The following is a 25,742-nucleotide window of genomic DNA, read 5'->3' as shown; positions in this document are numbered from 1 at the left end:
GGCACGAGAATCACTTGAACCCAGGAGACAGAGGTTACAGTAAGCCGAGATAGCACCACAGCACTCTAGCCTGTGCAACCGAGTGAGACCCTGTCTCCACGAAGAAAATAGAGTTTATCAGCATTACAGATAGATTCCCTTAACATTGGTTGGAGGGAGATGGCCTCTAAGTTTTTTGTTTTTTTGTTTGTTTGAGACAGGGTCTTCCTCTGTTGCCCAGGCTGGAGTGCAGTGGTGTGCTCTTGGATCACTGCAACCTCCACCTCCCAGATGCAAGCAGTTCTCATGCTGCAGCCTCCTGAGTAGCTGAAATTACAGGTGCCCGCCACCTCGCCCAGCTATTTTTTTTTTTGTATTTTAGTACAGATGGGGTTGTGCCATGTTGACTAGGCTGGTCTCGAACTCCTGACCTCAAGTGGTCCGCCCTTCTTGGCCTCCCAAAGTGTTGGGATTATGGGCATGAGCCACTGCGCCCAGCCCCCTCTAAGTTTTCAAAGCAGGAACCTGTTCTAAACTTTGTTTTACCATTCTTCTGCCTTTCCTGTAGATATGTGTCCTAAAAATGCTAGCTATTATGGTAATCGAGCAGCCACCTTGATGATGCTTGGAAGGTTCCGGGAAGCTCTTGGAGATGCACAACAGTCAGTGAGGTTGGATGACAGTTTTGTCCGGGTATGTATGTAATGGGGCTGTTTGGGGAAGGCTGGGTTGCTACAGCTGAGTTTCTCTAGCCCAGTGTTTCTCAACCCTGACACTACTGACATTTGGGACCAGATTATTCTTTGTTGTGGGGGACTATACTGTGCACTGTGGGTTGTTTAGCGTCATCTCTGACTTTTAATCGCTGGGTATGAGTAGCATCCCCTCTGCGCAATTGTAACAACCAAAAATGTCTCCTAACATTGCCAAATGTCCCCTGGAGGTCAAATTGCCCAGGTTGGGAACTGCTGTAGTCATTTTCATTCTGTATTAGTTTTGTTTGTTTGTTTTTGTTTTTGAGATGGAGTCTCGCTCTGTCGCCCAGGCTGGAGTGCAATGGCGTGATGTCAGCTCACTGCTACTTCAGTCTGCCAGGTTCAAGCAATTCTCCTGCCTCAGCCTCCAGAGTAGCTGGGACCACAGGCATATGCCACCACACCTGGCTAATTTTTGTATTTTTAGTAGAGATGGAGTTTCACCATGTTGGCCAGGCTGGTCTTGAACTCCTGACCTCGAGTGATCCACATGCCTCAGCCTCCCAAAGTGCTGGGATTACAGGTGTGAGCCACTGCGCCCAGCCTCTGTGTTTTTTTCGTGTGGGTGTTTGTTGCTGCTGTTGATTTCTTTCCACTTGGCCAATCATCCTGCTTTTCTTCCCTCTTGGTATTCTTTTAGGGACATCTACGAGAGGGCAAGTGCCATCTCTCTCTAGGAAATGCCATGGCAGCATGTCGCAGCTTCCAGAGAGCCCTAGAACTGGATCATAAAAATGCTCAGGCACAACAAGAGGTACGGGTCTGATGCTGTTTCTATCAAAAGAAGCAGTATGGTATATTTGGGAGGAGTGGCTACTTGAAAGTCAGAACTGAGGTCTGGTCTCACTTCTGCCATCAGCACACCTGGGTGACTTTAGGCGAGCTTCATAGTGTCTCTAAGTCTTAGCTTCCTAATCTGTAAAATGAGTTTTGAATATGATTGACAGCTTTTAAAAATCTGTGAAAATTGAAGCGTTTCTGAGATGGCTGGGGAATAGGCAAATAATACTTTCAGGGACTGATTTGAGTGAGGTTAAAGAATTTAAGAGTTTGGGACTTCAAGAGTTTGGAACTTAGTGAGACCCTGTCTCCACAAAAAAAATTTTTTAATTAGCCAGGCCTGGTGCCATGCACCTGTGATCCCAGCCACTCAGGAGGCTCAAGTGGGAGGATTGCTTGTGCTCAGAAGGTTGAAGCTGAGCCATGATCGCACCACTGCACTGTAGCCTAGGCAACAGAGCAAGAACCTGTCTCAAAAAAAATAAAAATAAAAAAGAATTTGAGTAAATTCAAGCCCTGATGAAATTGGTAGCAGCGAAAACATGTTTTAATTATATCTCCATATACAGTATGTGTCGCTTAATGACAGGCATACATTTCGTTAGGTGATTTTGTCACTATGTAGACACCATAAAGTATACTTACACAAACCTGGGTGGCGTAGCCTGCCACACACCTAGGCTATATGGCAGTAGCTTCTGGACTACAAACCTTTATAGCGTGAATATTGTAGGCAGCTATAACACAGTGGTATTTGTGTAAACAGAAAAGGTACAGTAAAAATACGGTATTATAATCTTACAGGAGCACTGCCATATATACAGTTCATTGTTGACCAGAGCATATGACTGTATATACAGTTTACCCTGGATGCATTTCAGTGAGAATCTCAAAACGTATACTCAATACCTGGCAATGCATTGCCTTTATTTTATGTATATCAAGCATGATACTTGTGTTCCTGACTTGAAGTTCAAACTGAGGGTGAAGTTTGGGTCTAGCCCTTCTGTTAAGGAGTCTTGACTGTATCTTCATCAGTTTGGTTTGTGAAATGTCTGTGGTTCTGATTTTCTTGAAAGAAAATCTTCTAGAGACATCTATGAGAGGGCAAGTGCCACCTCTCTCTAGGGAATGCCATGGCAGCCTGTCACAGTTGCCAGAGAGCCCTAGAACTGGATCATATAAGTGGCCACTCAAAACAGGAGGTATGAGTCTGACCCTGTCTCTATCAAAAGAGGCAGTGTGGTATATTTACTCAATTCAAATTCATCAACGCCTTGTTAATTTTTTTGTGGTGGTTTAATCTACAGTTTCATTAAAACTTTCCTATGTCTGATTTTCTGGTGTAGTTCAAGAATGCTAATGCAGTCATGGAATATGAGAAAATAGCAGAAACAGATTTTGAGAAGCGAGATTTTCGGAAGGTACGGTACAACCATGAGATAATCTCGTCTGCCCTTTGTCACAAAATTCCCATTCATGTGTGTGTATGATAATTAAGAGGAGTAGTATGGCACAAAAGATCTAGAATAGTAAATTATCACTTAAATTAGGCTTCTGAGTTTTCCTCTTAAAAATGTTTTGTGCTAAGGTACTTATTAATTATATTTGGCCCTATAATGAAAGGTAAAATAAGTGTGCCACTTGAGTTTGTTTCTATTGTTGATGTAAAGCACTGGCCAATGGTGTACTGCTTAATAAAGGGAAAGCCAGCTGGAATTAAATATTAGGTTTGGATAATCTTTTTTTTTTTTTTTTTGAGACCTAGTCTCACTCTGTCGCCCAGGCTGGAGCACAGTGGCCAACTGCAAATCTCCACCTCCCGGGTTCAAGCGATTCAAGTGATTCTCCTGTCTCAGCCACCTTGGGATTACAGGTGCATGCAACCACACCCGGCTAATTTTCGTAGTTTTTTTTTTTTTTTTTTTTTTTTTGAGATGGAGTTTCGCTCTGTCTCCCAAGCTGGAGTGCAGTGGTGTAATCTTGGCTCACTGCAACCTCCACATCCCAAGTTCAAGCGATTTTCCTGCCTCAGCCTCCTGAGTAGCTGGGATTATAGGCACGCGCCACCACGCCCAGCTAATTTTTGTATTTTTAGTAGAGACAGGGTTTCACCATGTTGGTCAGACTGGTCTCAAACTCCTGACCTCCTGATCTGCCCGCCTCAGCTCCCAGAGTGCTGGGATTACAGGCGTGAGCCACCACGCCTGGCCTTTTTTTTTTTTAATTATTATTTTTATTTTTTATTTTTAAGTGGAGACAGAGTTTTACCATGTTGGCCAGGCTGGTCTCAAACTCCTGAGCTCAACTGATCCTCTGGCCTCAGCCTCCCACAGTGCTGGATTACAGGTGTGAGCTACCACACCTGGCCCTGGATAATCCATTTTTATTTGAATAATAAGAGCTGGCTTTAACTTCTGCTTTTAAATCAGAAATAAGGAGCTGGGCAATGCCATGCCTATAGCCCAGCTACTTGGGAGGCTGAGGCAGTAGGATTGCTTGAGGCCAGGAGTTCTGGGCTATAGTGCACGATGCTGATTGGGTGTCTACACTAAGTTTGACATAAATATGGTGACCTCCTGGGACCAGGGAACCACCAGGTTGCTTACAGAGTGGTGAGCTGCCCCAGGTTGGAAACAAAGCAAATTAGAACTCCCATACTGATCAGTAGTGGGATTGAGCCTGTGGAAAAACCCCTGCACTCCTGCCTGGGCAACATAATGAAGCCTTGTCTCTTAAAAAAAAAAAAAGAACAAAAATGGGAGAGGCCCCTTTTACATTTTTGAATAGTGTGCTTAACCTGTCGTCCCCTCCTTTTTGGCATTAGACTGTCTTTAGATGTTAGACTGTGCAGTAGTTCTTGAAAATTTACATGTCAAAGGGGTAGACATCTGAAATGTGAGAAAGGTATAAAAGTTCTAGATACCTTTCTTTCTCTCTCTTTTTTTAGATGGAGTTTCGCTCTTGTTGCCCAGGCTGGAGTGCAGTGGCGCGATCTTGGCTCACTGCAACCTCTGCCTCCCAGGTTCAAGCGATTCTCCTGCCTCAGTCTCCCGAGTAGCTGGGATTACAGGCGTGCACCACCATGCCCGGCTAATTTTGTATTTTTTTAGTAGAGATGGGGTTTCTCCATGTTGGTCAGGCTGGTCTCGTACTCCCAACCTCAGGTGATCCACCCGCCTTGGCCTCCCAAAGTGCTGGGATTACAGGCGTGAGCCACTGCGCCTGGCCAAAAGTTCTAGGTATCTTTCTAGACCTCGCAGTTATTATACTTTACCTGTATAACTCCTTTCTTCTTTAGATGGTGCTTGGATACAGTTTTCACTTGAGTTTCTAAAAGGGAGGTAGATAACCCCCAAAAGGTTAATAACCACTGATCAGGAGAGATTTTCTGCATCACTTAAGTTTGTGACTACTGTCCAAAGAACAAAGTTGTCACTTCATATGTGGGAATTTGCTCAGTGCTTTTTGGAGCATGTGCTCAGTAAATGTTTGATAAGCGGGTACATTAAGAATCATTCACATTCACTGATGGTCTTTTATTTGGTAATGTATATATCTGATTAGTTTCTGCACAGTCCCAGCAGTAACTTACTAGCATCCCTCTTCTGTCCATTGGTTTTAATAACCACAGTTGTCTTTGTAGTGTAATTCGTAAGTTTGTTTTGTTTGGCGTGTGTGTGTTTGGAAAGCAGTTCTGCCTACTGTCACGTTTTCTGAGGTTTACATAGGCAAAAGCTTTGTCTTGAGAGGCAGTCTTTTGGGTTTCTTTTCTCTCTTGCCTACTCTGGAGCCAGAATCCTGAGTTTGTGACAGAATCCTCTGTTTGTGACATCCCAGCCCCCCCCCCACTGTAGCTCATGGTGATGTCACAAATGAAGAATTATGATCCTGGCAGGGGAAACAGATGAACTTGGAAGAAACAAAAGATCTTCTTTGCCTGCAGCTGTCCCTAGTCATGGGGAGGTGGGGGTGGGAAGTGAGGCGCTGATGAGCCCCATGATGAGCAGGACCAGCTCTGCACAAAACGGGGTCCTTGTGAAGGCAGCGGGGTGTGGCTGCTGACATTTTGACTGACTTCTTCCTGCCCCCTCATTCCTTTTCCATCTGAGGGGGGCAGGACAGTTAGCCCAACTCTACCTGTGTAATGCTTAAGTTTTCATATTGTCCTTAGAACTTTCAGGACATGTCGAGCGTGGTGGCTCATGTCTGTAATCCCAGCACTTTGGGAGGCCAAGGCGGGCGGATCACCTGAGGTCGGGAGTACGAGACCAGCCTGACCAACATGGAGAAATCCTATCTTTACTAAAAATACAAAAAATTAGCCAGGCATGGTGGTGCATGTCTATAATCCCAGCTACTCCGGGGGCGAAGGCAGGGAAATTGCTTGAATCCAGGAGGCAGAGGTTGCAGTGAGCCGAGATCATGCCATTGCACTGCAGCCTGGGCAACAAGAACAAAACTCCGTCTCAAAAAAAAAAAAAAAAAAAAAACAAACTTTCAGGACAGTAACCTGTGCCACTGAAGGAGAGGCATTCCTGTCACTGCTGTGTGACACTGCAGAAAGTCTTCTCAGTGAACAGCTGGTAAGCTGGTAGTGTTTACTGACTTGCTCATATTTTAAATTTCAGTTTTAGAATCGGTGCTATTCATGGTTCAAAAACTAGGAAGTATTGCCAGGTGCAGTGGCTCATGCCTGTAATCCCAGCACTTTGTGAGGCCAAGGCAGGAGGATCACTTGAGGCCAGGAGTTTGAGACCAGCCTGGGCAACTTATTGAGACCCTGTCTCTACAGATAGTTTTAAAAATTAGCTGAGTGTGGTGACGTGTGCCTGCAGTCCAAACTACTCGTGAGGCTGAGGCAGGAGAATCACTGGAGCCTGGGAGGTCTAGGCTGCAGTGAGCCATGATTGTGCCACTAATACTCCAGCCTGAACAGCAGAGCAAGACCCCATCTCAAAAACAAAAACAAACAAAAGTTAGAAAGTATGAAAAATATTCAGTGATTAGTGTCCCCTCAAACTTGTCCTCTCTTTGCCCAGTTCTCAGTCCCCTAAGCTAACCACTGTTCTTATGTCTTCTATTTTCTTCTGTAGTTTTGTTGTACATATATAAAATAAAGATCCTGGATTTTCTACCTTTACCTTGCATGAAAGATGTATGCTTTTTGGCAGTTCTGCACCTTTAAAAAAAAATTACTGAATAGGTCTTGGAACTCTTTCCATATTAGTACATGAAGAGCTTCTTTATTTTATTTTAGAACTACATAGTATTCCATTATATGAATGTCCACATTATCTAACCAGTCTCCTGTTGATGGAATTTGAATTTTTCTGCTTGTTAAGTTTTCAGAGTTTATCTCTTCTTGATCCCCATGGCCAGATTCTTAGAGGGCATAGGTGTCCTTTAACTCCACATTTCTCCTTTGGTTCATTTATTCTTGGAGTGAATGTGATTCAGCAAGGCTCTCCCAGGAATAAATAGCAGCTAAACCAAAACTGAAAGCTCAGAGGGCAAACTAGTAAAAAGATGCTTTGTGAGGCTGAAAGAGTAAATTAATCCCCACCTTTTTGTGTGTGTGAGAGCTACTTGGCTTGTGGTTTGTATAGTGGCATGCTGGGAATAGTAATCTGATATAGCCTATTTAGAGCCATTTAAAATAACTATTTTAAGGCCGGGTGTGATGGCTTATCTCTGTAATCCCAGCACTTTGGGAGGCCGAGGAGGGCAGATCACGAGGTCAGGAGATCAAGACCATCCTGGTTAACATGGGGAAACCCTGTCTTTACTAAAAATACAAAAAAAAATCAGCTCGGCACGGTGGCGGGCACCTGTAGTCCCAGCTGCTCGGGAGGCTGAGGCAGGAGAATGGTGTGAACCCGGGAAGCGGAGATTGCAGTGAGCCGAGATCGTGCCACTGCACTCCAGCCTGGGCAACAGAGCGAGACTCTGTCTCAAAAAAAAAAGTTATAATATTGCCTATTTCATAAATTGTTGTTGTGAGGATTAAATGGGTTCATATACAAAGGCACCCAGTAAATGTTCACTATCCTCATTATCCTCTGGAATCTTTGCTCTCCTCATTTCAGTGCGTTTATTTAATGAATTAGGTATGTTTTTAAACTTTGATATTACTTAACAGTGGACCCAAAGACTTCTTTGAGCTTTGAGTCTGTTTCCTGTGACTAAACTGAAGATGTTTCTGGAGTCCCTGATGAAGAGCCTTATTTGTTTTCTTCTTCCCCACAGGTTGTTTTCTGCATGGACCGTGCCCTAGAATTTGCCCCTGCCTGCCATCGCTTCAAAATCCTCAAGGCAGAATGTTTAGCAATGCTGGGTCGTTATCCAGAAGCACAGTCTGTGGCTAGGTATGCAGTCAGGCCAGTTGGGCATTAAAATGCCAGATACCATTGGTCTGATGGTGTCCGGCAGCTTCACCACAGGATATGGTCCCCAGAGCAGGCCAGCTAGGGCTGATGAGACCCTCTTAAGACTTAAAGTCAAAGATTAGACCAGCTTTGAAAACCCATAGGGTATACAGGAGTATAGTAGTATAGCAGGTACTTGAGCTATATACGAAAGAACAGATTGTGTTACGTGAGTTTTTTGTGGTTTTTGTTTGTTTGTTTAAGGTAGTCCTTTTCCTTCTACTCCACTGGTTGGCAAACTTTCTGCCAAGGGCCAGATTTTAGCCTTTGCAGGCCACAGGGTCTCTGTTGCAACTAACTCAACTCTGCCATTGCAGTGCAAAGGCTGCCCTAGATAATAGATGAACCAATAGATGTGGCTGTTTCAATAGAGTTTTATTTACAAAAACCAGTGGCAGAAAGGATTTGGCCCTGTGGGCTGTAGTTTGCCAAACCCTGTTCTAGTTTAATGAGGATTGTAAGACACAAGATGTGTGTTAAAGATAATTATAGGTGGTTTATTTGGGGAAAGTTTGGGAACAGTTCGTGGGAATCTGTCTACCTTTGGATATTTTGAATGCTAGACACATGGTCAAGGAAAAAAACTGGCCACAAATGGTAGTAATGGTGGGGACATTCTAAAGCACAGCTCAATGTGCCCTTTTCTGACTATTGCAGTGACATTCTACGAATGGATTCTACCAATGCAGATGCTCTATATGTACGAGGTCTTTGCCTTTATTATGAAGACTGTATTGAGAAGGCAGTTCAGTTTTTCGTACAGGCTCTCAGGATGGCTCCTGACCATGAGAAAGCCTGCATTGCCTGCAGAGTAAGTTCTAGTCACCAGACCTAACTGGGAAAGAAAGCTTCCTTTTGGGACCTTTAAGATGGCTAGAGGGGAAGGTTTTACAATCACAGGGAATGTCATAGCCTTTCCTCCTGCTTTGCAGGCATGCTTGGTCTTTATTAGAAATGGTTTTAGGACTACTTTTATCTACCTAAAGGTAAATTTGATCATATAGGGTCGGATGCCTTTAATATCTAAGAAGGTTTTGTTTTGTTTTTCCCCTCAGTGAAGATAGATAGTAATACTTGCCCTGGGAAGTGGAGGCAGACCCAGTAACATAGGTCTTTTTGGTAACTCTTGGTTTCTCCTGTCCAGTCTGTAGAAAGCTCAAATGAGCAACAGATAGCCCAGATTGGGGGTTGACGGGGCTCTGTGATGCTAAACTACCATAAGCCAAGAACTTGAAAATAGACTCTGGCTTCTCTGTGCAGTGGTCTGAGGCTTTGTGGATATGAACCGATCTTCTCCGTGCTTTTTTCTGTAGAATGCCAAAGCACTCAAAGCAAAGAAAGAAGATGGGAATAAAGCATTTAAGGAAGGAAATTACAAACTAGCATATGAACTGTACACAGAAGCCCTGGGGATAGACCCCAACAATATAAAAACAAATGCTAAACTCTACTGTAATCGGGGTACGGTTAATTCCAAGGTAAGCTCTTGATCTACATCTTGGGGCCTATAGATATATTTTTAAGGGACATCAAAGGGTCTTGGGAAATCTGCCCAATGAAGGTGAGCAAGATGAAAGAGGAAAAGTTGTTATGGTTAATAGCTTGTTGGGAACTCCCTTCCAAGAGGCAAGCTTTTGTCATCTCCATGGAATTTGAGGGCAGTTGGACAATTTGCAAGGATATTCTCATCTGTTCTTTAAGGTCCCTTTCCTCCAGTAAGAGAATGGCTAGGGGCTGTGGGATAATCTTAAGCAGCTACTGTTGCTTTTTTGTTGTTTTGCTTATGCAAGTGATCATTTATTTTTTAGGAGTGATTTGGAGGAAGAGTATGAGGCAAGCTTGTTGTTTTTCTCCAGTGTAACTGATGGTCACCATGCATGGTTGAAAATGGCCTGAGTGCTTTTGTGGCCCTCCACAACATGAGAAACAAAAAGTAGACTCCTTGCCCTTGCAGAATTCTAGCAGTTAAAAATCAGACTGATTTCTGATCCCTCTAGGTGGCCTCTGGAACAAAGGAGGGCAGGAAGCAGCCTGCTATGTCCATGTTTTCATTGGGCACTAACATGGTGTGGTAAAGGTAGTTTATCCTTGAAGACAAATGTACCTGTCTTGTATCATATACAAGAGAAATCAGTTTTGAAGTTGCTGTCCATAGCCCTGGTGTCAAAGAACTAGAACTTAATATGACATTTAGGGGGCCAGCATGACTGATCCTCTTAGAGTTTTGAAGCTATGCTCACAGCTTCTGAGCTCCCTCAGTCACCAAAGATGTGAAGTATGATTGCTCTCTCTCTCCTGAAGCTTAGGAAACTAGATGATGCAATAGAAGACTGCACAAATGCAGTGAAGCTTGATGACACTTACATAAAAGCCTACTTGAGAAGAGCTCAGTGGTAAGTGCCTCTGGTGGGTGGGGGGAAGAGGGAGTTGCCACTGGCCTCAGGGGAATTGCCTTGTGGATGACGAAGCAGACCCAGAGATGTTGTGAGGTCATTTGGTCCTTCCCCCTGCCTCTAGGTGGGATTGTTCCAGCCCTAGACTATCTTTATAGACCTCCAGCGGAGGAGATTGCACAAGCTCCCTCAGTCTCCCATGCCTGTGTCTAACGCCCCTCACGGTCAGTAAGTTTCCTCTGATGCCTGACCCAAATGCCTTTTGTTAAAGTTTAAATCCATTTCCTTTGGAGATTTTATTTTGTGTTGTACACTTATGCTCTAACTTGGCACAGTGCTTGACACATAGGTGCTCACTGAGTAAATGTTTTGTTGAATGAATGTATGGTGCTTGGAAGAGAAAGTAACTCTTAGAGACAGTTGAGAGTTGTATTTCATCCTGTTTATTCTGGGTGAGGGAAGACAGTCTTAGAGTTGGAAGAGAGGTAATCCGCCTCAGCCTCCCAGGATAAAGGAACTTCCTTTGGAAATACCCTGGATGGCTACTCTCTGCTTGAATGTTTTGAGTGGAGGGCACTCTGTGTCTGACAGGGTGATTATAAGCCAGGATGTGCCTACCTGTAATGCTCAGATTTGCCCCAGAGTCAGGGTGCTCCCTGGCATAGTTGCTCCTCTTACTCTTAGACCCGCCAGCTGATTTTCTCCAGATAGGAACAGGGCTAGGAGAAACCTTTCTGAGAAATCCACCTCTTCTGATTTCAGATGATTCTCTAGGTGGAGAAGAACTTCCCATCTTTAAAGTTCTTAAAGAAGACGTATTTGTTGTATACTAATCCTCTAGCACCTGCTCCACTGCTTATCATAAAATGTCACATCCAAAGAACAGATGCTGTCATTGATGCCTGATGAGCCAGTAGTTTAAGCTTCCTTGGCTCATCAGTGGTACAGAATATCTCATGGACTACCTCCCACTTAGTTTTCTCAAAATTATCTCAATTAAAATAGGAAAACTGCTGCTGTGTGTGATGCTTTTTTTTTTTTAAAGTGAATTTCTAAGTTGATGACTAAGTCTGTCCAACAGAAACATACATGGAATTATAACTTCTGAGACTGACTGTCAGTCATTCCAATCTTTGCAAACCACTGGCACACAGAAGCAGAAGCTTTGGAAGACAAAAAGAGCACCCTTTGATTCAGCCAAAGACTGACTTTAACAGATGCAAAATGCTATATACATGAAGGTGTTTACTGCAATTTTATCTATAATAGCAAAAAGAAAAAAAAAAGGCACAGGGAGAATCACCTACATGTCCAGTGGGAAGGGGGTGGTTAGATACTTGATACTGTGTCAACTTAATGGAATGCTCTGTATATGGAATGCCAGGGGATGGAAAGAGAAGAGAAAAATCATTTTGTTTTGTATTTTTGGGATGGAGTCTCACTATGTCGCTCAGGCTGGAGTGCAGTGGCATCATCTTGGCTCACTGCAACCTCCACCTCCTGAGTTCAAGCGAGTTTCCTGCTTCAGCCTCCGAAGTAGCTGGGATTACCGGCACATGCCACCACACCCAGCTAATTTTTGTATTTTTAGTGGAGATGGTGTTTCATCGTGTTGGCCAGGCTGTTCTCAAACTCCTGATTGCAAGTGATCTGCCTGTCTTAGCCTCCCAAAATTCTGGAATTACAGGCAGGCATGAGCCACCATGCCCGGCCCCTTTTTTGTTTTTGTTTTTGTTTTTTTTTTTTTAAAGCAAGCTCCCAGCCAACACCATAGAAAATTCTTGATTTCTTGAAGGATAATTGGATGGAGGATTATTTTCTTCTTTGTTTATGTACAAGAAACAAAAATAAGGAATTGCTTTGATCAGACAACTTCTTATCTTTGTGGTAGAAACAGAACTGCCCTTCTTGGAGTGGCTCTGCCTCTGAGATCACTACAGGGGAGACAGCATACCCCGTTCAGCTGGCTGAGTATTTGGCAACAATCTCCTGAAGCGGCTGGAATTGACAAGAAGTACTGGAGATTAGCTCGGGCCAAACTCTTACCTCTGGCCTGACCACTGCTGCAGTGTGCCTCAACTTACCCCTAAAGTTGAGGAGATGCCACCCGCACATCTTTGCTACACATGCCATCATGAACTAGAGTTCACCCTTCCTCCCTAAAGCCCTATTTACTTTTCTACTTCAACTTCAAAACAAAATTAAAATGTTGAGGGTATCCCTGAATTTTAAAAAGCAGGAAGTAAAAATGCAAATTAGTATAGTTTGTTTAATACATTACATATAGACCTAAAGAAAGTTCATCAGGGTTAATCGTTTGTCACCTCATTCTATACCCAGGGCTATCAGCTATCAGTTTTCCTTTTTTTTTTTTTAATTCAGGATCCAGCTCTGTCACCCAGTCTGGAGTGCAGCATCAAAGTATCAATTTTCTCTTACTTCAAATTATATTACATTTTATTCTGTAAATTGATTCTGAACTCCTAATGTAATATTTATGTCCTGTGTTTGCAGGCCATTGGTTTTTTTAAAGTCATAAATCAAAATGGTACCAGAAAATCAAATATGCCAAAGATATTGGGCCTCTCTTTTGCCAGCCACATTGGTAGCACTCTGCTGCCCTGGCCTCCAAGCTGGTGGGGATCTGTGATATTTGTGAAAATGGGCTTGGGCCGGGCGCGGTGGCTCACGCCTATAATCCCAGCACTTTGGGAGGCCAAGGCAGGCAGATCACGAGGTCCGGAGTTCGAGACCAGCCTGGCCAACATGGTGAAACCCCGTCTCTACTAAAAATACCAAAAATTAGCTGGGCATGGTGGCACACGCCTGAAATCCCAGCTACTCGGGAGGCTGAGGCAGGAGAATCACTTGAACCCTGGAGGTAGAGGATGCAGTGAGTGGAGATCGTGCCATTGCACTCCAGCCTGGGTAACAGAGCAAGACTCCGTCTCAAAAAAAAAGAGAGAGAGAGAAAGAAACGGCTTGGGTGGTAGCAGTGTAAGAAACTGAATCTCTGTTGTTCAGCAGCTAGCTGTACTGCATGATCACTTTCCCTTCCCCAGCTGACAGTGGCTGTCTCTGGAACTCCTACCACAGCCTTTAATTGGTAGGCCAGCCTTGGTGCCAGTGATTTTATCTGGGCATGGAAAATGCCACTTGCTTCTGTGGAAGAGACACAAAAAGATCTGGCAGTTGGCCAGGCACGGTGGCTCACATCTGTAATCCCAACACTCTGGGAGGCCGAGGCAGGCAGATCACAAGGTCTACTAAAAAAAATACAAAAAATTAGACGGGCATGGTGGCGGGTGCCTGTAGTCCCAGCTTTCAGGAGGCTGAGGCAGGAGAATGGCATGAACCTGGGAGGCGGAGCTTGCAGTGAGCCGAGATCGCACCACTGCACTCCAGCCTGAGTGACAGAGCGAGACTCCATCTCAACAACAGCAACAGAAAAGATCTGGCAATCATCCTATCAAGCTTGATTCCTCCAATCTTGGGCCAAGGGCCCTTCCTTTCTTTTGTGCTACCAAAATAAAAGCTAACCTGTGTTTAGAATTCCCTTTTCTGTCTCATTCACCTGCGTCTCTCATTGATTGGTGTTAGTGGAGGGATTTGCCAGCAGCCACCACGTTGAACTTGATCCTTTTAGTGACTCACTAATCCCACTTCTACTCTGGATTGTAGCTAGTCCTGCATGTTTATGGCACTATAGGTTTCAAAGTTCTTTCATACCCATTTATTCACTTGATAATTTTTCTCTTGTGTGTTTCAACCCAAAGTAATCAAGTAGATCCCTTCACATTGCCTTTTCCAAGGCAGTCCAGTACCTTTTAGGTGGCTCTGTGTCAGAAGGAACTTTTTCCTCTTGATTACTTTCTGCTCAAAGCTGAACATCACTTTGCTCGTGGGTGCAAGTGCCATGCGGCCTCTATTTCCTCGAGGACTTGATAGCTAATTTTCTCTCACTGCTAGATTAAGGGCTCCTGTTTCAGAAGCATCTTACAAAAGTGTGTGTCTCTTGCTTGAGCCATGCCTCTTGCCTTAGAGTGATCCTGAGAACCATTGCTGTTTATGTCTGAGTGCTATATTGCCTTGTATTTCCTTCTCAGTTACATGGACACAGAACAGTATGAAGAAGCAGTACGAGACTATGAAAAAGTGTATCAGACGGAGAAAACAAAAGGTAAGTTTAAAAGCATTTGTTTTTCAGGGAACTGTGTGGAATTCTTTGTAGGCCATAAATCTGTACACACGGTAGTTTGATTCAGGTATAAGGGGATGTACCTAGAACTTATTTGATCACCAGCCAGAAAGAAGTGAACAAAGGATGGGCACGGTGGCTCACGCCTGTAATCCCAGCACTTTGGGAGGCTGAGGCGGGCGGATCACCTGAGATCAGGAGTTTGAGACCAGCCTGGCCAACATGGCGAAACCCCGTCTCTACTAAAAATACAAAAATTAGCAGGTATGGTGGTATACGCCTGTAATCCCAGCCACTCAGGAGGCTGCGGCACGAGAATTCTTTGAACCCGGGAGGCGGAGGTTACAGTGAGCTAAGATTGCTTGACTGTACTCCAGCCTGGGTGACAGAGCGAGACTTCATCTCAAAAACAAAAAGAAAAAAATAGTGAACAGAGATCCTGGGTTGGGGCACAAGGCACCTATTTTCTGGTTCCAGATCCTCCCTGTCGTTTTCATTTCCTTTTTTGTGTGGTGAGGCTAAAGTGAGGAACCTAAGTCTAGGTAGATTTTCTTTTTTCTTTTTTTTTTTAAGACAGAGTCCGGCTCTGTCACCCAGGCTGGAGTGCAATGGCGTGATCATAGCTAACTACTACAACTTTTGCCTCCCAGGTTCAAACAATTCTCCTGCCTCAGCCTCTCGAATAACTGGGATTACAGGCACATGGCACCACACCCGGCTAATTTTTTGTATTTTTAGTAGGGATGGGGTTTCACCATGTTGGACAGGCTAGTCTCAAACTCCTGACTTCGGGTGATCCGCCCATCTCGGCCTCCCAGAGTGCTGGGATTACAGGCATGAGCCACTGTGCCTGGCCGAGTAGATTTTTTTTTCTAATCTCCAGAAGAAAGCGCTGTAAAAGTCCCTGGCATGGTTAACAAGGCCTGTAACTCCCAGGCAGCTGGGCTGAGACCTGGTGAGGGAAACAGCAGAGTCAGGTTTGTCCCCTGATGCCAGATGTCTTCCTCTAGAACACAAACAGCTCCTAAAAAATGCACAGCTGGAACTGAAGAAGAGTAAGAGGAAAGATTACTACAAGATTCTGGGAGTGGACAAGAATGCCTCTGAGGACGAGATCAAGAAAGCTTATCGGAAACGGGCCTTGATGCACCATCCAGGTAGAGTAGGTGGGGGCAGTGGGCTCAGTGGGAAGAACCTGCAGGGCAGGCCAACTGCCAGACTTGGTCCAGAGGTGACACCTTGGAGAGGTTCTTCACCTGAGAATAAGGTGTTGCAGATTTGTGTACCCTCCAAATTTTGGGAAATGCCAAATTCCAAAATCAGACATAAAGTGGTTTTTCTCTTAAATTTTGTTTTCTTGAAACTTTGATTTCCTCTGAGTTGTTATTTTACTCCCCACTTTAGATCGGCATAGTGGAGCCAGTGCTGAGGTTCAGAAGGAGGAGGAGAAGAAGTTCAAGGAAGTTGGAGAGGCCTTTACTATCCTCTCTGATCCCAAGAAGAAGACTCGCTATGACAGTGGACAGGACCTAGATGAGGAGGGCATGAATATGGGTGGTGAGTTGGCTGGGGCAGCCTGGGGTGAATTTGACAGCCGTAGAATGTTAGAATTTTTTCCAAAGATGCTCCAGAGGGAGAGTCTGTTTGGGCCAAATCTGATCCCTGGTCCAAACAGTAATAGACATGGAGTCAAACAAATGCAGTCAAGTGTGGCAGATTCACAGTGTGCAGTGAGCTCTGAGGAGGCGAGCACACTAGCAAGGGAAGGCTTGGAAGTGCAGAAAAGCATGGCCCCATGGCTCATGCCTATAATCCCAGCACTTTGGGAGGCCAAGGCGAGCAGATCACTTGAGATCAAGAGTTCAAGACCAGCCTGACCAACATGGTGAAAGCCTGTCTCTACTAAAAATACAAAAATTAGGCCGGGTGTGGTGGCTCATGCCTGTAATCCTACCACTTTGGGAGGCCAAAGCAGGTGGATCACCAGAGGTCAGGAGTTTAAGTCCAGCCTGGCCAACATGGTGAAACTTCATCTCTACTAAAACACAAAAATTAGCCAGGTGTGGTGGCAGGTGCCTGTAATCCCAGCTACTTGGGAAGCCGAGGCATGAGAATCACTTGAACCCTGGAGGCAGGGGTTGCAGTCAGCTGAGATCGTGCCACTGTGCTCCAGCCTAAACGACAGAGCAAGATTTTGTCTCAATTTAAAAAAATAAGAAAGAAAGAAAAAAGAAAAATTAGCCAGGTGTGGTGGCGCATGCCTGTAATCCCAGCTACTTGAGTCTGGGAGGTGGAGGTTGCAGTGAGCCAAGATAGCGCCACTGCATTCCAGCATGGGCAACAGAGCGAGACTCCATCCCTCCCCCGCCAAAAAAGCAAAGCATGGTCCCTTTGGGGATCTGCAGAGGGTTCGGTCTAGGAAAATAAAGGGATAGGGTGCTAGAGGCAAGTGGTGGTGGAAGGCCAGCAAGTAGCTGGATCAGAGCTCAGCGGCCATGAGGGCTGTATGTGGTAAGGAATATGGGCATTTTCCTATTATCTGGAAGTTCTTCTTTACCCACTGCAAAGTGTATGCTGACATTTATGTGTGTCATACATTCCTATAAACACTCACAGATTTTAATTTCCCAAAAGACTTAGCATGATATAAAGCACAGCTGTTGTCAATCTTGTTGCTCACTGTGGGCTGTCAGAGATAAGAAGCCCTGACCTGTGAGCCAGGCACGGTGGCTCACGCCTGTAATCCCAGCATTTTGGGAGGCCAAGGTGGGCGGATCACCTGAGCTCAGGAGTTCGAGACCACCCTGGGCAACATATAAAATACAAAAAAATTTGTACTCTCTTCTAAAATACAAAAAATTAGCTGAGCATGGTGGCGCATGCCTGTGGTCCAAGCTACTCAGGAAACTGAGGCACAAAAATCTCTTGAGCCCAGGAGGCAGAGGTTGCAGTGAGCCGAGATTGTGCCACTGTACTCCAGCTTGGGCTACAGAGTGAGACTCCATCTCAAAAATTAATTAATTAATTCAGTCAGGCAGTCTTCACTATAAGTTGTCTGCCCAAAAATTTGCCGGGCATGGTGGCTCACGCCTGTAATCCCAGCACTTTGGAAGAACAAGGCAGGCGGATCACAAGGTCAAGACCAACCTGCCCAACATGGTGAAACCCCATCTCTACTAAAAATAAAAAAATTAGCTGGGCATGGTGTCGCACGCCTGTAGTCCTAGCTACTTGGGAGACTGAGGCAGGAGAATCGCTTGAACCCGGGAGGTGGAGGCTACAGTGAGCCGAGATTGCGCCATTGCACTCCAGCCTGGCAACAGAGCAAGACTCGTCTCAAAAAAGAGAGGCCCTGACCTGTGAACGGTGCACAGACCTACCATCTCTTCCGCTAAGAAAATCTCGGTTCACTGCAACCTTTGCCTCCCGGGTTCAAGCAGTTCTCCTGCCTCAGCCTCCTGAGTAGATGGGATTACAGACACCCACCCCCATGCCTAGCTAATTTTTGTATTTTTAGTAGAGACGGGGTTTCACCATGTTGGCCAGGCTGGTCTTGAACTCCTGACCACAAGTGATCTGCTGGCCTTGGCCTCCCAAAGTGCTGGGATTACAGGCGTGAGCCACTGTGCCTGGCCTTCTATTGCAATTTATTTATTTGTTTTTTTTTTATGTTTTTGAGACAGGGTCTCACTCTGTCGCCCAGGCTGGAGTGCAGTGGTGCAATCTCAGCTCACAGCAATCTCCACCTCCCGGGTTCAAGAAATTCTCCTACCTCAGCCTCCTGAGTAACTGGGATTACAGGCACCTGCCACCACACCCGGCTAATTTTTATATTTTTAGTAGAGACGGGGTTTCACCACATTGGCCAGGCTGGTCTCAAACTCCTGACCTCATGTGATCCGCCCACCTTGGCCTCCCAAAGTGTTGGGATGACAGGTGTGAGCCACCGCACCCAGCCAGAATTTAAAATAAGAATGATGGTACTATATAGATAATACTGAGTCCTCTCCAGTTCAGTGTGGGGGGATTTGTGTTTAATAAACCTAGGTTTACCATAATAAACATGTTCCTCTGCCCAGCAGTTAAGAAGAGTTATAAGCAGTCAAAAGCTAGTGAAGAGTTTTTGTTTTGTTTTGAGACGGAGTCTCGCTCTGTTGCACGGTCTGGAGTGCAGTGGCACGATCTCGGCTCACTGCAAGCTCTGCTTCCTAGGTTCACGCCATTCTCCTGCTTCAGCCTCCTGAGTAGCTGGGACTATAGGCGCCCGCCACCATGCCTGGCTAATTTTTGGGGTTTTAGTAGAGACAGGGTTTCACTTTGTTAGCCAGTATGATCTCGATCTCCTGACTTCGTGATCCGCCCGCCTTGGACTTCCAAAGTGTTGGGATTACAGGTGTGAGCCACCGCGCCCGGCCATGAAGAGTTTTAAGTAGGGGCACTGTGGACCAGATTTTGGCTCTGGAAATATATTTGTGATAGAGGTGAGGAGGTGGTGGTTGGAGGGAGTAAGGAGGAGGGAGATGGAAGGAAGACAAAAGGTAGGAAAGGATTGGAGGGCACAGTTGGGAGTTAGTGGTAGACTCAGCAGGAGTTGGTTGCTATTCAGATGTGTTGGGGAGAGTGACAGCTATAGCTGACTCTTGGGGTCATTCACTAAGCAGGGGAGGCCCAGGAAGATATGCAGATGCAAGCAGAGAAACTCACTCTGGGCACAAGGTGGCTGTGGGATCACCTGGTGGGGATCAGTCCTTCTGTGTAGCTTGGGAAGTCAGTCAGGGATGGGGCCATCAGACATGCTGTGGCCTCGCAAAAGTGCGCAGTCAGTCAGGCAGGAGTTGGATTTTCCAGTTCTGCTGCTTTCGCTGCCATGTGATCATGGGCAAGTTACTTGAACTACCTACACATGTTTTGTTGAGTATTAGTTGGGAATGATACTTACCCTGATAAATCATTACTGGGATTAACTAATGTAATGTATGCAAAGTACCCAGTACCTTGCACCTAGTAGGTGTTTTTGTTGGTTTGTTGTTGTTGTTATTGAAACAAGGTCTCGCTCTGTCACCCAGGCTGGGGTGCAGTGTTGTGATCATAGCTTACTGCAGCCTCGAACTCCTGGGCTCAAGCAATCCTCCCACCTCAGACTCCCAAAGCGCTGGGATTGTAAGTGTGAGCCACCATGCCCAGCTAATAAACCATAGCTTTTTTTCTAGCCTAGAGTCTACGGAGTAAAAGACATGGAATCAAATACGGTAAATCCTAGATCTTGTTCTTATATTTATTTTTGGTAACATTTAAGTGACACATTTTATCCTTTTTAGTAGCCGCTCCAGCATTATAGGGAGACAGAGTATGGGGAAAGTCTTGTGTAAGTGCAAATGGCATTCCATTTGTTGAGAAAACAGCCCAGCGAAGCAAGCTGAAGCGGAGAAAGCTTTCCTTTGGGGCAGCACTTGGAAGGAGAAGGGAACACGTCCTAGGAGTGGGATCAGGTAGCATGTTTTGCACAGGGTGGGGCAGGTTGGCTCACCTGCAGTCTGAAGTGTTGGGAAAGGAGGGAGTGAGACTCTCCAGGAAAGCTTTGGAGATCTGTTCTCAGTGTCATCAGTTCTCTTCAAACATTTCTAATTTTTCACCTTTTCTTCCCTTCCATGTTACTTGCCTTGCTCTACAGATTTTGATCCAAACAATATCTTCAAGGCTTTCTTCGGCGGTCCTGGAGGCTTCAGCTTTGAAGGTAGGTAGGCCTGCTGTTGCTGGGAGTTCCCAGATCACAGGCCAACACACTCACTGCCACTTAGGCAGCTCTTCAGGAGTCAGCGGGGCCATGAGAGGGGGCGGCTGAGTTCTCATCTAGCATGGCATCTATCCACTCGGCTGTTGCTAAGGATGAAGACAGGAAGGCACCCCTTGCCTTGGGACCTTTAGCCACTGCATCTCTGCAGGGTCAGGGGGCATCTCTGACTGCCTACTACCGAGGCTTCTCTACAAGAGCAAAGGTGTTTAGAAGCTGCCCACGTATAATACGGTCACCTGCTCCTTCTTGCACCCCAAAACAGCCTGAGCTGTTTGATACCCATAGAGTTTCTGTCTGCGTTTGAGTTTGAAGCAGCCCTTGAAAACTTTTCCATAATCAGAGCAAAGTGATCTTCCCTAGAAAATCCAGAGCCAACTACCAAGCCCTTCTTTTCTCTTTCAGCATCTGGTCCAGGGAGTTTCTTTTTTCAGTTTGGCTAATGAAGGGCAACCACCCAGAACCCAGAAAATGCAGATTCACTCAGTTTAATCTTGAATGTGGAAACAGTTCACCTCCTCCCTTCATCACGTCTCCATGTACTTAGAGCAGTTTCGTTTCCTCAGTTGGATGCCCTGTGTCTCTGTGAGTGGGGTGGAGCAAAGGGAACCAATGCCGAAGACCGCGGGCAGGGGAGGGAGGCGGGGGTGGACAGGGAGGCAGCTTGTGAATTTTTGTTTTACTGTTTAACTTTATTAAAAAAGAAAAAAAAAAAGAAGAGAATAAAATGTTTTGACCCTTTCTGGCCCTTTGCTCTGGCATCTGCTTTGTCTCCATAGTCTGTGAGCCAGAGCTGAGCCCGACCTGGACTTGGGGTGCAGCGAGCTGCCACAGGTAGGCTGTGAGCACCGAGCCTAGTGGCAGGTGGGGCACTCTGCCTCTCCCAGACCTGTCCCGCGTGTGAGTGCTAGGCAGGCCCTGGCTGTGCCGCTGGGCCCAGCCTGACATCAGTCACGAAGAAGCGAGTTCAGAAAGCATGCTCACCTTACAGTGGGGCCCCAGAAATCACTAGAAGCTGTGTGCGTCCAAAGCTCAGGTGGGTACTGACCTAGACAGGGCAGTTTACTTACAAAGGCTCTCTCAGTTCCTGTTGCAGTGTGGGTTCGAGGGAGATGGTAGACAGAGATAAAACCCTGCCTCTTGACCCCCAGACCTGTTTGAAGTGGGACGGGTGGCTCTAGAGCTCTGGTCTGGCCACTCACTATTTTTAGCAAAAGCCCCTGGCCTTCTCTGCTCCCTTTCTGCATGCAGGAGACACGCTGCTCATGGATGCAGCGGCATGCACCATGCTGTCCTGTCAAGCATGGTGTTCAATGTGAGTAGCCTTCCCAGGAGCTCTAGACAGAGACTTGAAGCTCTAGCTGAAGCTCAGAGATGGCCAGGGACAGGCCTTGACCTAGAAAGGTAACTTAGGATTTCTCTTCATCTGAGCTCCTGCCCCTTTCTTTCAAGTCTTCCCCGGCTGGTTCCTTAGCCATGGTGAAATGATGCCTGAGTCAGGCCTGGGAAGTTTCCCTTGTGGCTGACTAGGCCTCTGATGGCCTGGAAGGGAATCAAATGTTAGGTCTTCCCTGGTGCTTGAAGTTGCAGTGACCTACAGGTGGCCTTCCCTGGAGAACTGGGAGAAACCCATACCAGGAGCTTCAGGTCTTACTGAGATCTTTCTGATCCAGTGGGCTGGGGACACCTGTGGGCCTGGTGCCCTGGTTAATGGGGGATGAGAGGCTTTTGTGCTCCATGTCCCTCATACCCAGCCAACCCCCACCTTCTGTATGAGTCTGAGGCCAGCCTCTGCTTTCTGCCTCCTCATGAAAGCCAACACTGTTCAGCTGCCCAACCTCACCACAGCTGTGCCCGGCCAGCAGAGGGGAGACAGGACCGATGGCCCCAAGCTGTGGGACAAAGCCAGTCCTAATACACCCAGCCCTAGGGAAGACTGAGCTGGGCACAGAAGGGTAAGAGAGACTGCACACAGCTAGGATTAACATGATTTATTTCATTATCAGTCTTACAAGTTGCTGAGGTTGGGCAAAGCCAGGATAGTAACTTAAATCCAAAGTACTTTTGTTGAGTGACAACCTGATTAGCAAGGCCCTGTTACTGAACATAGGGCAGTGGAGGGCACCCCAGGAACCACAGCACATAGACCAGTGTTAGAAACCCCTTCCCAGAAGCAACCGGTGGGACTTGGCCCTTACCAGCCAGGGGTCTACTCCACTGGCTCTTGGTGCCCACCAGCCCCCATTAGAGGAGGCCCAGAGGCCTCCAGAGGCACCATGGAGGCAAAATGGGCTGGGTAGAGAACAGGACTGGAGCTTCCTCACCAGGGTGCTGCCTCTGGCCTCGATCTCCCCATCTACACAGCGGAGTCACGCCACTGGAAAGGACGGCCAGTCCAGCCCCTTCCTGGAGTGAGGCCCCCAGCCAGCGGGGATGTGGTGGCTGCTTAACTGTTCTGCTTTCTTCCCTAGTTATCAAACTGCTACCTAGTTATGGTGTGCAGGGGAGGGGCAGGGACTTAGGACCAAAGGTGGGAGGCAAGCTCCTTTTTCTACCCTGGTAAATAGCCCCAGCCTTCTTGGGGCTATGCTGATTAAGAAATGGGATCACTCAGGAGGATAGCTTAAGCCCAGGAGTTTGAGGCTGCAGTGAGCCATGATCGCACCACTGCACTCCAGCTTGGGAGACAGCAGGACCCTGTCTCTAAAAACAAAGAAAAAAGACAAGGAGATGGAATCAAAGCCCAGAGGTCCTCCCTTTCTCAAAGCCACCACTAGTTCTCTGTGACCATGGAAAACTACCCTCAGCCCCATTGCCTTCTGCCTCTGGTCAGTGGGTTTTGCGGGGTTCTGAGGTGTCTCCCCACTCGCCCAGCTCTGGGCAGAGCAGCTGGGCTGGGCTGGGGCTGAGCTAACTAGAACCTGGAAGCAGGGCTCGGGGTTCTGGCTGTGACCCCATTCCTGGCTTGGTCCAGCCTCGTTAGCTTTGGTCCAGGTTCCTGAATGGTGCCTCCCCGCCCACCTTGTGTTGGGAGTGTGAGCATTAGAGGGGAAGAGGGCGGACAGGAAGGGAGGGTCAGTTATTTTACAAGTTTTTAAAAAGTTATAGGTAAGTTAACTTTGAGTAAAAAAAAAAAAAAAAAAAAAAAATCACAAAACAAGGATCAAGCAGAGGGCACGTTTCCCTCTCCTCCCCTTCCCTTCTAGGGGCATACGTGGTGGTGAGAACACTCATATGATGGTGCAGGACGGCAAGGCGCCCCCCTTCCGGCTGCCTTGCGTGGACACGGGTTTGCCTTTTCCGTAGTACCCCGTGAAGATGGCCCTGACCTCCATGTTCTTGGCCAGGTTCAGCATCCAGCGCCCATTGCCCAAGGAATAGAGCTTGCCCCGGCTTAGCTCGCCCACCTCCTCGCCTCGGCTGCCCCCCTTCTCCTGCCGCAGAATCTCTAAGAGGTCAAGGCCCGTCTGCACGGCCTCTACGTCAGCTGCGCAGCCGAGGGTGATATGGGCGCGGCTCCCCCGCGGCAGGTTGTCAGTGGGTGACAGCTTGTCCACATCACTCGGCCACAACTGCAGCTGCTGCTCACTCAACTCCACCCGGGCCCCGGTCGTCTTGGGTGTCACAAAGAGGGCAGAGATGGTCAGTGTGAAGGCCTTGGAGTAAGATTTCTTTACCACCTGGGGAGAGTGAGAAAGAGGGGCCCAAGCTAGAGATGGTGGGCTCTTGAGGAACAGCTGACCCAGGGAGGGTCCCTCCTGGAGGAGAGGAGGGGAAGTCTAACAGAAGTGAGCACAGCTGAGCAGGGGTCAGGTATAGGCCCAGCATCCACTAACACCTGTGGCACACACCTTCCCCAGGCGCTCCAGGCTCAAGTGAGAAACTCGAAGGCACTCAGACAGGGCCACATGGGGAGAGCCGGACTTCCTGAGGGAGCCCAGCTCCCTGCACACTTGCTTCCGGCCTCAGCAGGCTGGCTGACCTCTCGGTGCCTTGGCTTCGTCACCCGTAAAACAGGGAGAACCAGAGCCTACTTCAGAGTTAATGTGGTTATGGGAGTGACTAGGTGAAGAGCCCACAAGGGTGTCCGCGCACACAGCAGCTGCCACTGTTGGCACTGCTCAGCTTCCCCTGGGACCCAGGCAGCGCCCTGGAGGGCAGGGTGAGGTCAGCCTTGCCCTTGATGGAAACCTGCTCTTACACTTTGGTTCCCATCTGATAAGTCTGCTTCTATCTGATTCTTGGAGAAAGCCCATCCCATCTCAGCATAAAAGCTTTTCTATTTTTGCTCACGATCCCTTGTCCCAACAGTGTCTGGCATGAAATGGGTACTTAATAAATGCTAAATGAAGGCATGGTTAGGGATGGCAGCTCAGCTGTTACATATTCATTCCACTATGCTAGGGTGTTGGAACCACAGGGGTCAACAAAACCTAAAAACGCCCTCAGGGAGCTTCCATTTGGGAGGACACTCCAGTGAACAGACAAACGGTTGTGCTAATAACCTAGGCAGAGAAGTGGGAGAGTGGACTTGGGGGTGGACACTTGGAGGCTGGAGACTGTGTGGATCTGGGCGACATGCCTGGCATTCAGGGATCACTGTCAGTGGTGGTGTGGGTGTAAGGTGCCAGCTGTGTGGTGCAGAAAGGTCTCATACCCATTAGCCAATAAGCTTCACTATCATATGAAACTTCCTCACTCTAGGGCCAGGCCAGACCTCAGACCTGGGGACCTCAGTGCACCAGGCTTCCTGGTGGTGAGGGACTCCTAGTCTTTGGAAGGTAAAACAGGCTCAGAGAGGCCAGAGCAGGAGCCCACTGTGGACCAGCATTCTCCATGAATCTGCAGAAGGCGGAGGTGCTTGGGGGCAGGCGAATGCACAGGCTGGCGATACTGCCAGGGCAGGCTCCTTAGAACCTGCGGCTGAGGTCTATGCAACTATGCCTGGGGACAGGGGAGCTAGGAGGAAGAGATGCCATTTTTCTTGAGCTGCCATCTGGTTTTGGTCCCTGCCTGGCCAGTACCCATCTCCAGAAGATGCTGCAGCCCCTTCTCCCGCAACCTCCCACCTCCCCCATGTGTCCCTGGGGAAGACTCACATCTTGTTGAGCATAATCCTCCGCCCCGGGAGCCTTCCCGTAGTCACAAAACTTGGTTGTGCAGTGCAGCACGCCTGGGGGTCTCTTTCCAAAGTAGGTGACCAAGTCCATCTTCTCCCTGGGCTCATCCCCAGGGACAACTGCCAGGAGAAAAAGGGTGCAGTCAGGGCAGGGGAGCAGGGGCATACCATCACCTGCCACCAGGACCACAGAGGCCCAGCGCAAAACACTCAGACGCTAAGCATCACCTCTCCAGCAACCCACTACAGTTCATTCGTTAGGTGGTCAAACTAATGGCAACTTTAGAGCAATTAAAAGT

General features: G+C 47.2%; 2 protein-coding genes across 6 annotated transcripts in view; one reads left to right on the top strand and one right to left on the bottom strand.

Annotated features, from left to right (window-relative positions):
- Positions 1-23,484, top strand: part of DNAJC7 (DnaJ heat shock protein family (Hsp40) member C7) — a 105,365-nt gene extending 81,881 nt beyond the window's left edge. For all 4 annotated transcript variants that reach the window (XM_050762712.1, XM_050762715.1, XM_050762716.1 and 1 more), the window contains 12 exons: positions 548-672; positions 1,375-1,488; positions 2,864-2,938; positions 7,764-7,882; positions 8,600-8,753; positions 9,256-9,420; positions 10,244-10,335; positions 14,442-14,515; positions 15,544-15,690; positions 15,938-16,090; positions 20,205-20,267; positions 20,730-23,484. In XM_050762712.1, the coding sequence (XP_050618669.1) occupies positions 548-672; positions 1,375-1,488; positions 2,864-2,938; positions 7,764-7,882; positions 8,600-8,753; positions 9,256-9,420; positions 10,244-10,335; positions 14,442-14,515; positions 15,544-15,690; positions 15,938-16,090; positions 20,205-20,267; positions 20,730-20,767 (1,319 nt within the window). In that variant the 3' untranslated portion in view covers positions 20,768-23,484. The remainder of the gene's footprint in view (positions 1-547; positions 673-1,374; positions 1,489-2,863; positions 2,939-7,763; positions 7,883-8,599; positions 8,754-9,255; positions 9,421-10,243; positions 10,336-14,441; positions 14,516-15,543; positions 15,691-15,937; positions 16,091-20,204; positions 20,268-20,729) is intronic.
- The window catches only part of CNP (2',3'-cyclic nucleotide 3' phosphodiesterase), a 736,460-nt gene continuing 733,018 nt past the window's right edge, over positions 22,301-25,742 (bottom strand). For both annotated transcript variants that reach the window (XM_050762777.1, XM_050762778.1), the window contains 2 exons: positions 25,424-25,563; positions 22,301-24,004 (listed from right to left, as the gene is read on the bottom strand). In XM_050762777.1, coding sequence (XP_050618734.1) covers positions 23,555-24,004; positions 25,424-25,563 — 590 coding nt within the window. In that variant the 3' untranslated portion in view covers positions 22,301-23,554. The remainder of the gene's footprint in view (positions 24,005-25,423; positions 25,564-25,742) is intronic.

The sequence above is a fragment of the Macaca thibetana genome, chromosome 16 (assembly GCF_024542745.1).
Source record: "Macaca thibetana thibetana isolate TM-01 chromosome 16, ASM2454274v1, whole genome shotgun sequence".
Lineage (NCBI taxonomy): Eukaryota > Metazoa > Chordata > Mammalia > Primates > Cercopithecidae > Macaca > Macaca thibetana.
The sequence above is the reverse complement of the archived record's forward strand: the minus strand, read 5'-3'. Positions and strand labels throughout refer to the sequence as shown.